We start from the raw sequence: 12,220 nt of genomic DNA, 5'->3' as shown, positions 1-12,220 counted from the left end.
AAACGCTACTCCATGAAATAAAAGAAGACATGAGAAAATGGAAACATATACCTTGCTCATGGATAGAGAGAATCAATATTGTCAAAATGACAATACTCCCCAAAGCATTATACAGATTCAACACGATCCCTATAAGTATACCCATGACATTCTTCAAAGAAATGGATCAAGCAATCCTAAAATTCATATGGAACAACAAACGCCCACGAATAGCTAAAACAATTCTTGGGAAAAAGATGATGGGAGGCATCACCCTCCCCAACCTCAAACTCTACTACAAAGCAGTAACAATTAAAACAGCATGGTACTGGAACAAAGGCAGAGCCTCAGACCAATGGAACAGGGTGGAATATCCCTACACACAACCCCAAATGTATGACCATCTAATCTTTGATAAGGGAGCAAGAGATGTGAAGTGGAACAAGGAAAGTCTCTTCAACAAATGGTGCTGGAACAACTGGACAACCACATGCAAAAAAATGGGCTTAGACCTTGACCTGACACCATGCACAAAAGTCAGATCAAAATGGATTAAAGACCTCAACATTCGACCACAAACCATAAGGTACATTGAAGACAAGGTCGGCAAAACCCTCCACGATATTGAAGATAAAGGTATCTTCAAAGGTGGCACGGAACTAAGCAATCTAGTAAAAACAGAGATCAACAAATGGGACTACATTAAACTAAAAAGCTTCTGCACCGCAAAAGATACAGTGACCAGAATACAAAGACTATCCACAGAATGGGAAAGGATATTTACACAATACCCATCAGATAAGGGGTTGATATCAATGGTATATAAAGCATTGGTTGAACTCTACAAGAAGAAAACATCCAACCCCATCAAAAAATGGGGCAAAGAAATGAACAGAAACTTTACCAAGGAAGAAATATGAATGGCCAAAAGGCACATGAAAAAGTGCTCTACATCACTAATCATCAGAGAGATGCAGATCAAAACAACCACGAGATACCACCTCACACCACAGAGACTAGCACACATCCAAAAGAACAAAAGCAACCGCTGTTGGAGAGGATGTGGGGAGAAAGGGACCCTTCTACACTGCTGGTGGGATTGCCGACTGGTTCAGCCCTTCTGGAAAACAATATGGATGACTCTCAAAAAATTAGAGGTTGAGCTCCCATTTGACCCAGCAATACCACTGCTGGGAATATATCCCAGAGAGGCAAAAAAGTATAATCGAAACAACATCTGCACATGTATGTTCATCGCAGCACTATTTACAATAGCCAGAATCTGGAAAAAACCCGAATGCCCTAGAACGGATGACTGGTTGAGGAAACTTTGGTACATCTATACAATGGAATACTATGCAGCTGTCAGAAAAAAGGAGGTCATGAATTTTGTATTTAAGTGGATGGGCATGAAAATTTCATGCTGAGTGAAATGAGTCAGAAAGAGAGAGACAGACATAGAAAGATTGCACTCATCTAGGGTATATAGAATAACAGAGTGGGAGACTAACACCCAAGAATTGTAGAAATAAGTACTAGGAGGTTGACTCCATGGCTTGGAGGCTGGCCTCACATTCTGGGGAAAGGGCAACTCAGAGAAGGGATCACCAACTATAATGTAGTCGAAGGCCATGTGGGGGAAGGGAGTTGCGGGCTGAATGAGGGCTAGAGACTGAGCACAGTGGCCACTCAACACCTTTATTGCAAACCACAACAGCTAATTAGAGAGAGAGAACAGAAGGGAATGCCCTGCCACAGTGGCAGGGCGGGGTGGGGGGAGATGGGATCGGGGAGGGTGGGAGGGATGCTGGGTTTACGGGTGGTGGAGAATGGGCACTGGTGAAGGGATGGGTTCCCGAACTTTGTATGAGGGAAGCATAAGCACAAAAGTGTATAAATCTGTAAATGTGCCCTCATGGTGATTCACGAATTAAAAATAAATTAATTAAAAAAAATTTAAAAAAATTTAAAAAAATAGATGATATAGATTATCTAGCATCTGTCTGTTGGGCGAGCTTGAGTGGTGGTGGGAAAATTCTGAATAATGGTAGTGGGCAGGTGTAATGGTGGTGGGATTGGGACTGAATTATTGAATGTAATCCATTATTGTGAACTACTTTTATGAAAATAAAAATTTTAAAAAATTAAAAAAAATAAAAAATAAAAAATAAAATAAAATCATCTTCATTATCCTTAAAAAAAAAAAATTTGCAGGATCTAGGGATGTGGCCAAATAAGACACCTGTCTTGCATATGTGAGGCTGTGAATTTAATTCCTGCCATCGACCATATTACGTGGTGTGATACAGCATTGCTCAGAGTGTTCTCTGGTTCACTGCAAGTGAATGTACAAACCCTGACCTTGGCACTGCATCCGCTGTGAGACCCCAAACACCACAGCAGGTTCAATCTCAGCAATAGCAAAAAAGAACTCAGTTAATACCAATCTTTGGTTTTGTTTTCAGAAAAATTGGTATAAAATGGATCAGAAATATCAAAGAAATAAAGGAAAATAAGTTGTGATAAAATTAGTTATGACCACATCTCAGTCAAAAATAGCCCTCTTGGGTTTCAGAATGTCCTCCAGACAACTAAGAAATAAGTACCTGCATTAATAATTATGCCATCATAGAAATTTCATAATTTATGTTTAAAAAATGTTAGAAGTACTCAAAGATCAGTGTGGCCACATAAAGGTCCCTTATTGAGAATCACAAAGCCATAACATCCATATATGTGTGTATGTATATAAATATATGTATATTTCATTATCACATACTATGTATAGGACATAATGCACAGTTCAGAGGAGACCTAAATAAGTCTGATACTGACGGGGTGATTTTATGGAAGAAGTATCTACAGAAATCCTTCTAACTGAAGCAAAATCTGTTGTCTTTTAGTAGATGGTGATTCTATCTGTGCACTTTGTGGGCTTTCTTATTTGTTTGTTTGTTTGGGTGTTTTTTGTTTTGGGGGGATTTTTTGTTTATTTCTTGGGCCACATTGGGTAGTGCTTATGATTTACTCCTGCTGTGTACTCAGGGGTCACTCCTGTCAGTGCTCAGAGAACCATTTAGGCTGCTGGGATCTGAACCCAGGTCAGCCACATGCAAGTCAAGTGCTCACTGTACTCACTCCATCCCCTGTACTTTGTTTTTTAAAAAAACTAACTTAATTTTTTCCCTCTTTTTAAAAGAGAGATTCCCCTGGAACTTCAACGACTGGTTCATGGTGGCCAAGTAAATTTGGATATGGAAGATCATCAAGATCAAGAATACGTAAAACCTAGATTGAGATTCAAGGCTTTTAGTGGAGAAGGACAAAAACTTGGAAGGTAACATCTGAAAATGTGAAAAAGTGCATGTCTGTGTTTAGCATGACTTTTTAAAAAAATAATCTCTAAATAAAGCAAAAATATAAATTATTATAAATACCTTGCTGATCAGATAATTAGAAGCTAATACTTAATAATTACAACATTTCTCATCTTAAGTGTTTGTACCCGTCATCTCAACATGTCAGTCTTCACAATAGCTCTTCCATATACATCCTGTTTTTACTCTGTTTTGTAGCTGCAGCAATTCACCCAACATCTGGGGTAGATGTTAAGCTCAGAGTTGTTTAACATGACATTCAAACCAGTCACTCTGTCTCTAGAGTTTATATACTTGTTCCATACTGCATTTTTCTTAATACATATATTCAAATGGGAAAGTTGTGAACTGTTTCTGATTAGGTAAACAACAGATATGTTAGAGTTTAAGTTTAAGCATACCTGTCCACCATTAAATAATCATTAACCTTTGCAAGAACAGTGTGCTTAAGTTGGTAGTTTTCATTATGTTTTAAGTCACCAAATGCTTTCATCTAGTTATGGAAGTCCAGTGTGTAAAACATATAAAACCTGGTCCTCTGATTATAGGCTAGAGGAAACTCACATTTTCAAATTACCCCTGGGACTTTGCCAAACACAATTGTGAAAAATCAATGTGCATTGCATAACATGTGAGTAGACTTGACTTATAATAACCTTGGCTGAAAAGTATTTTCATAAGTCTTGTAAACTATTGGCAAAGGTCAGCCTCTGTTTATCCACCTTATATACAGTAAGTGAGATGTGAAAGGCAGCTTTGACAAGTTTTCAATTTGCCCCTTTATGCTTCCCTTATTCCTTTTCAGTTGCCTTGTGCCACTGGAGTTCTAGGTCCCTCTCACGTTTTAGTGTAGGAAATCATTACTGTCGGTTCTTTAAACTTGTTTTTCCTATTTCTCCTTAGTTTCTTTAATAATAGTTTGTGCAATATGATTGTTGTCCTGTTAAAGTTTATGGTATTGGGCTGGAGTGATAGCACAGCAGGTAGGGTATTTGCCTAACATGTGGCCAACCTGGGTTCGATTCCCAGCATTCCGTAGGGTCCCCTGAGCACTGCCAGGAGTAATTCCTAAGTGCAGAGCCAAGAGTAACCCCTGTGCATCGCCGGGTGTGACCATAAAGCAAAAAAAAATAAAAAATAAAATAAAGTTTATGGTATTGATGTACAGTTACTGCCGCCCACCACCACTAACATGCCTCTGGCCCACTGGCACTGCCTCTCACCCACTTTCATTTCCCTTTCTTTGACTCCAGGCTTCTGAGATGTGTAGGGAAGACCTGGCAGTTCTAGGATTCAAGTCCTGTGCCCAGTCTGTACATACGTACTTGGAAATTTCTTCCTCATCTTTTTTTGCTATTATAGCTAAAAGTGCTCCCTGTTTCTTCACTCTCTTTGTTTTTAAAATTATGACTACCATGTTTTTTATTACACTATTACTATCTCTTTAAAGATAGAACATAACTGAAACACCCAGTTCGCACTTTGTTTTCATACATATTCTTTTATAAATAACATATTCAAAAGTTATGTGGATTAATGTTTGAATGAACATCTCTATTAGTAAAAATGCTATTCCAGAATTAGAATTGAAGAAGGTAATGTAAGGGGAAGATGCTGAAAAGAACAATAATTTTTTTAAAAAGAAAAGAGTAATAATTATTGTCAGTGATTTCAATTCTTTACAGCATATACTAGCATTTTTCCTCATAAAAGAGACAGAGAAAATGACAAACTCCCCCAGAAAGAAATTATGGAAGAGAATGATAAAGAGTAATAATGATAAAATGATAAAGGTAATAATGCTTTTGTTAAACTATGTTGGTTGGAATTTCGGGTTGTACAAAACAGAGAAAACATGCTCATTTTAAATAGTAAGAACTTGTATATTTTATAGCATTTCTGAAAAAACAAATAGTAAACCAAGATTTCCTTAGGGGAAACAAACGCAACATAGAAATTTCTAAATATAGTCTCTCCTGTAAACCCACTCGTAACTAAGTGTCCATAAAGCACTGGACCAGATGCTAGATTATTCATCTCATCACCACTGCTGAATCAAATATTTCCATTTCCTTTATAATCAGAAGACCTGATAGCTTCAATTGTGAGTGGTTAACATCCCACATGTATGCATTTGTTTGCTTGTTGGAGAGGAAAAATTGTATAAGACATAGCAAGGGGATCTGAGAAAGGTAGTCTTTATCTTTTATGCAGAAAGTAACTAAAATGGCACATTTCCAAGAGTTCTAGGCAACTGTTTACTGAATAGGGCAATAATTTAGAAGAAATAAATAAGACAAAAATATTTATACTTTATTCCATAGCTTGTAATCTAGGTACAAACAGCAATGCCCAGATGATAACTAACTTACTTTTTAATGTGATTTATAAGTAAATGTAACGTGAACCTAAATGCATCGGAAGCATTACCCATGGCCTGATATGAAAGGACAAACAAGCAAATAATAGATAGCCAGTGATTGCAAATCATCAGTCTTTTCTTAATCTGAATATACTGAAATCCATTCTAAAATATGTATCAGTAAGTAGCTAGAAATGGAAAGTGTTAGCAGTTAATCTTACCACTTTAACATATATTTAAGAGAAAAACATTTTAGGTGGAAGTAAGAAACATAGTGAATTGGGATTACACTAGACTAAATCTCAAATGCTCCATGACTTTTATACTAATATATCTCTTTTTTCAAAAGGAAGTAAATTACATACAGCCATCTATATCACAGTATTTGAGGGAATAAACATCAAAACTCAAAAAAAATCTCTTGAGATGGCTGAGAGTAAGATTTGATGAAATCAGAGCATTTAGCTAGATTTGTTTAATACCTTAACCATTTTATTTTTAATACTCATTTTCATCTTAATATAGATTGTCCTGCTAGGATAACAAGGAACTAAGAAAGCAACGCCAAAGGCCACGAATCAGGCCTGTGCTATAGGATGTCCTTATCTAGTATCAAGTTATTTGATAGGATCATTTTATTTTTATGGTACCATAAAATTCTTAGAACTTATATATAATTAACATAGATAAAATATATAATATTCCACTCATCACTAAATTAGGAATTACTTCTTTTTTGTAAAGTAGTAACTACTTAAGTCTGAGGTATTTAAGTAATACTAAGCCCAAAATAATAGTTTAGTTTAGCACTAAACTATTATTGAAAATAATACATTTCAATAAGTAGTTATACCTATTGAAACACTGTATTTAGGATTTACTGGAATAGCATTCATAACAGTATTATTTTCCACATAACCATATTTATAAATAGAACTGAAATTCAAAGATCTTCCTTTATGTACTCAAATATATACAAATGACATAGATTGGGTTTGAAAGCAAGTCTGCTGTTAACCATTCCTTGACATAAACTCATTTGCTCAGATTTTTGTCCAAAGAATATTACTCTAAACACTCATAAAATTTCCAAAGAATGGAAGAGAAAAGAATTTAAATTAAGCTTTTGGAAAGAGTTTGTATAAATTATATAGAATTAGTATCAAAGTTACTTTAATATATTGAAAGAGATTAGATGAATTATATGAAACTCAAAAAAGCCATGTTGCTACTCAGAAGTCAGAATCAGTGATAGATTTAAGTAATAATTCTACTCTATTCACTTTGTGTTAGGTTTTATGTATTTAGAGTTGTGTTTGAACTCTTTCTTAGCCTTACACCTGAAATCATAAGTACACCTTCCTCCCCTGAAGAAGAAGACAAGTCAATACTTAATGCAGTTGTTCTTATTGATGATTCAGTGCCAACAACAAAAATTCAAATCAGGTTAGCCGATGGGAGTCGTCTGATACAAAGATTCAACATTACACACAGGTAAGCTTCCAGATTGCTGATATACACCTGGTTTCTGATATGTTTAAAATTGTATGTGATTTAAGTAATGAAGACTATGAAAGGCACATTTTATTTAAAAAGTGAATCCACTCACTGAAATAATAAGCAATTGCACTTTTAAGTAAAATTGAATCATTTATTATAATCTAATTTTCAATAAAAATTTACCTGAATAAAACTTCTATATCACAAGTTATTTTTTATCTTCTTCAGGGTCCTGGATGTTCGAGAGTTTATTGTACGGTCCCGTCCTGAATTTGCCACTCTCGACTTTATTCTTGGGACTTCCTTTCCGAACAGAGAGCTCACAGATGAAAACCTGACGCTACAAGAAGCGGATATTCTTAACACTGTGATTCTCCAGCAACTTAAATGATATTGTTCCTATCATGCACTAGCATACAGGAAGGATATTGTGCCATATGAATAAGGAAAATTTATAACACAAAAACATTATTTTTATTAATTATACAGATTTTTCTTTCTTGTTCTTTTATCCAACCTTGGTATTGATGAGTTTGGATTGGGAATACATTTTAAGATATATATATATATATATATGTATGTTTTCAGTTGCAAGACCAGTTTTGGTTGATAACTTTTAAAGCAAAACCAGCATTTTTCATACTGGTATTAATTTAGTAATATCTGTTTGCAGGCAAAATTACCAAGACCCCATTTGATAAATATGCTTGGTAAAATTTTAATAAAGTTTCTTGAGGCTGCATTGGAGCAGCCATTAAGAAGTATTCTTATGATGAGCTGGGGAGATAATTCAAAGTGCTAGTTCTCATGCTTTGTATAAAGAGGACTGGGTTGATTCCTGGTTCCAGATGGCCTTCCAAGTACCCCAGGAAGCAAACCCAGAAAGCAGTGCACCAGAAATAACAACCCCCATTGGGTGTGGTTCCTTGCCCCCCCAAAAAGAAAAAAAAAAACTTATGTTGGAACTATTTGAATTTTTTTCTGTCATTTATACCAAAAAGTATATCATGATTTTGAAATACTTTGGTTATATAAAAATTGCTTTCCTATTAAGATATATATTTTCGATAACTGGGTTAGCTGAAATATTAGTTTTTTAAAAATAATTTGGCCTTGTATTTTAGAGAACTGTAACCAGCATGAACTAGAAGCAAACATATAAAAGATAGCAGTACTTAATAAGAATTGGAAAGTGGTACCTTAATATAGAATAATTACACTTCCTCCCAGAACCTGCCTTGGTCACATTCATTTATTCATCCAACACATTTCCCTAGAGGACTTAATATGTGTGCAAAATAGTGTTCTGAGTATTCAACCCAGAATACATTCTACTCCAGGACAAAGCTAGTATAGAAATACAGGATCATAGGTTCTGTCAGGTAGACTTGTCCTAAAGAATTAGCAGCATAAGTGTTTGCATTCCTGCTGGAGCCGAGTGTTTCCTGACTGATAGAAAAGTCTGTTCTTTTCCCCATAGTTAAAATTTCATTTTAGCTACTATGCCTGGTTAGTTGTGTTTCTGCTGTAACGCATCAGTACAGATTTAATGATTTAAAATAATAGTACAGATTTGATACTATAATTGTGTAGGGTAAACAAACATTCAAATTGGGAAAAAACTCTGGTTGTTTTTAGGAGGTTTAGGGAAAAACCATTTCTTTGCTTCTCTGATATCTTTTCTTGACCTCGCCTCTCACCCCCCAACCCACTACCCCCACCCATTTCCTTCTTCAAAGCCGTCCACATTGCTTTGGCTGACCCTTCTGTCTCATCACATCTCTGACAACAGTCAAGAAAACGTCTCTGCTTTGAAAGACTGTGTGATTAGATTGAGACCTCCATATAATTCAGGATTATCTTTGAGGTTCATAGTGATGGCAACCACATCTTTTAAGTCCCTTTTGTCCTGTAAAGTAACGTATCACAGCTTCCTTCTGGGAGCTCCAGGGGAGAATTTGTTCTTTGGTGGAAGATACTCCTGTCCTTTCACTTGGGTTGATGACAATGGTCTCCATCTCTGTCCTTATGGCTTCACAGCCAACTCTGATTCTCTTGCTTTTTTCATACAAAGATTCTTGTGAGTTCATTTGGCCTATCTAGAATATCCATCAAGGATAATCTCATACTTTATCACACTTCAAAAATCCTTTTTACCATCTCATATAGCAAATTCATAAATTTGGGGTTTAGAACTTGAATGTTTTAGAGGGCCATTTTATCTTTCCCAGCTGCCCTCCTCCCCCACCCCCCATCCTCCCTAAAGATTTATAACAGCCCCAAATAAAGTCAAACACTCCAGAGTTATTTTGAAGTTTCAGCCCATTTTAGCATTAATTTAGTTAGACTAGCTCAGACGTTTCAAATCTCAAACCAGCTAAATGTAAGAGAAGACTTAGATATGGTTCCTAGGATACAGTCCTCCATTTGTGTATCTGTAAGCCTAGAAAGTTATTTGCTCACAAATGTAATTATAGTAGCACTGTCGTCCCTTTGTTCATTGATTTGCTCAAGCAGGCACCAGTAACATCTCCATTGTGAAACTTGTTAATGTTTTTGGCGTATCGAATATGCCACAGGTAGCTTGCCAGGATCTGCAGTGATAGCACAGCATGTAGGGCGTTTGCCGACCCAGGTTCAGTTCCTCCATCCCTCTCTGAGAACCCGACAAGCTACAGTATCTCGCCCACACAGGAATAGTACAATAGTTAAAATTACTCCTGCTGTATAAAGAATATTGAGCCATCATTTTTTTCTTTAGCCAGGTAAACTACATTTAGCTACCAAAGCTAACTCATGGCTCTGAGTTCCATCCTTTAAGATTGTGACTTCCTCTCTGAGTTCTTTTGGAAGGAAGCAGATATTTGAACTTGAGTAGGTTTTTCTGTTTGTTTTTTCTCTTTTTTTTTTTTTTTTTTTTTTTTTTGCTTTTTGGGTCACACCCAGTGGTGCACAGGGCTTACTCCTGGAAGTGCTCAGGGGACCATATGGGATGCTTGGAATCAAACCCAAGTCAGCCGCATGCAAGGCAAATGCCCTATCCGCTGTACTATCACTCCAGTCCCAGAAGTTAAGTGGTTTTGACAGCTCTTTCTTGCCTATAGAACTGTAAGAAATCCAGCTACCTTCTTTGATATCATTTATTCTCCCTTTCAGTTTAAGATGGCACTGTCTGTTCAAGAAATGTGTGTATCTGGCAGTGACAGAAATCCACTCCATCCACTCTGTTGCCCAGATCTTTCCACAGATCTTCCTTGATAATTCCACCTCTGATCTGGCTATTTTCTGGGATGACTGAACTATCTCTAAATCACATCCTTAATCTCCCCAAGGAACTTTTGTGTTACTGGTACTCAGACACCCCCGCCCTGCCTTTTTATATTTTTAATCTTTAATCTTTTCATCTTTCTCAAGTATTAGCAAAATATTTTACTACTATACCATTATCTTTCCTGACAGTTGATTCTCTTCAGTTTAAACATCTCTTGCCATTTAAGTGGGCTAAGAAATTCTATGTTGTCAATACCTGTTCTTTTTATATTTTATAGTTTTTCTCTCTTTTATATCCTCAAACATTTTACAGTTATGACAGAAAGCAGTCCATAGCTTCTACACTACTTAGAAATCACCAACTACATATATGTTTATCACATGCAATTCTGCTTTTTACATAAATGCAGTGCACAATTTCACTAGACTTTTTGTCATTATTAAGTAGAATCTTTTTCTTCGGTTTCCAATAGTGTCTTCCCCATTTCCTCTGAGCCCTCACTGGTAGCACCTTTAATGTTTTACTCCTACTAAACATCTGTTCACAATATTTTAGATATTTTCTATATCTATTTTGATATTCTCTGCCACATTCCATATCTCCCTTAACATCCATATAACTACTAGCAGGGTTCAAGGCAGTATTGGGGCTCTTCTTATTATGTGCCTCAGTCCTTCCTACCTCTTCCTACTGCCAACTTCAAGGCTACTTTTGCATTTTTGAGGTCTTCCTGCTGACTCACTGCCAGTTGACTAGGATGTGATCATAGGGGATATGTAATTCACCTTTGCTCCAGGGCCTCTGGTTATTTCAAGGTGAATTTATCTGTCAGGGATTTTTACCTATGAATAAGTGCTACCATAACTACCACAGCTTAAAAGTAGTTATTCTGAGGCTGGAGCGATAGCATAGCGGGTAGGGCATTTGCCTTGCACGCGGCCAACCTGGGTTCGATTCCCAGCATCCCGTATGGTCCCCTGAGCACCGCCAGGAGTAATTCCTGAGTGCAAAGCCGGGAGTAACCCCTGTGCATCGCTGGGTGTGACCCAAAAAGCAAAAAAAAAAAAAAAAAAAAGTAGTTATTCTACCATCTTGGAACAGCTACAATGTGGAAAAGGAGTATTCCTTATCGCCCCTTAGAATAGGACACCTTGTTTCTTTCTATTGTTTGAAACAGGGTAAAGAATATATAGTATCAATTCATAAAAGAATTACCAGGGACTAAATTATATGTTCACAAAATGAAACTCTGCCTAGGAAATACTGTATTGCAACTAAAGAACATTATAAAGGGCACTGCCCTGTTTTGGATTAACAGATGGAGGAAATTAACCAAATTTAGTAAAATTATTTTAAATGTGTATTAATTTGATAGAGTGCCTGTCAAGGCACACAAAAACTATGGCCATTTTTGTATATAATGTCTTCTAGAATGCAGAGGTTTATGTTAAAAGAGGCAAACATCCAGAAGACAGAAACAGTACTTTCACAATATATTTCATTTGAAAGTGCTACATTTTCAGTGTTTAACTTTATTTGGAGTCATTTTCCTGAGTTTATTATTGTAGACTGTAACTTTTACACTTTGTAAACATCTTTATAATGACGTGCCACAGAGACAGTTATACAACCATGAATGAAGTTAGGTGTTTTGCATGATGTATATAATCAAAAAGTTTTATCGTGTGTTTGCCAATAAAGAATGTTTTTTACTGAAACTTTGAACATTCT

At 36.2% G+C, this 12,220-nt stretch overlaps 1 protein-coding gene across 3 annotated transcripts in view; it reads left to right on the top strand.

The window, feature by feature from the left end:
• UBXN2B (UBX domain protein 2B) overlaps window positions 1-12,208 on the top strand; it is a 28,782-nt gene extending 16,574 nt beyond the window's left edge. For 2 of the 3 annotated variants that reach the window (XM_004602438.2, XM_055128163.1), the window contains exons 6-8: window positions 3,179-3,316; window positions 7,051-7,212; window positions 7,447-12,208. In XM_004602438.2, coding sequence (XP_004602495.2) covers window positions 3,179-3,316; window positions 7,051-7,212; window positions 7,447-7,609 — 463 coding nt within the window. In that variant the 3' untranslated portion in view covers window positions 7,610-12,208. Of the gene's footprint in view, window positions 1-3,178; window positions 3,317-7,050; window positions 7,213-7,446 lie in introns of those variants that run through there. The other variant, XM_055128164.1, reaches the window with a different exon arrangement.
• Window positions 12,209-12,220: the final 12 nt, after the last annotated feature.

Source organism: Sorex araneus, chromosome 2, assembly GCF_027595985.1.
Source record: "Sorex araneus isolate mSorAra2 chromosome 2, mSorAra2.pri, whole genome shotgun sequence".
In the NCBI taxonomy this organism is placed as follows: Eukaryota; Metazoa; Chordata; class Mammalia; order Eulipotyphla; family Soricidae; genus Sorex; species Sorex araneus.
This window is presented reverse-complemented; position numbering and strand designations above follow the sequence as displayed.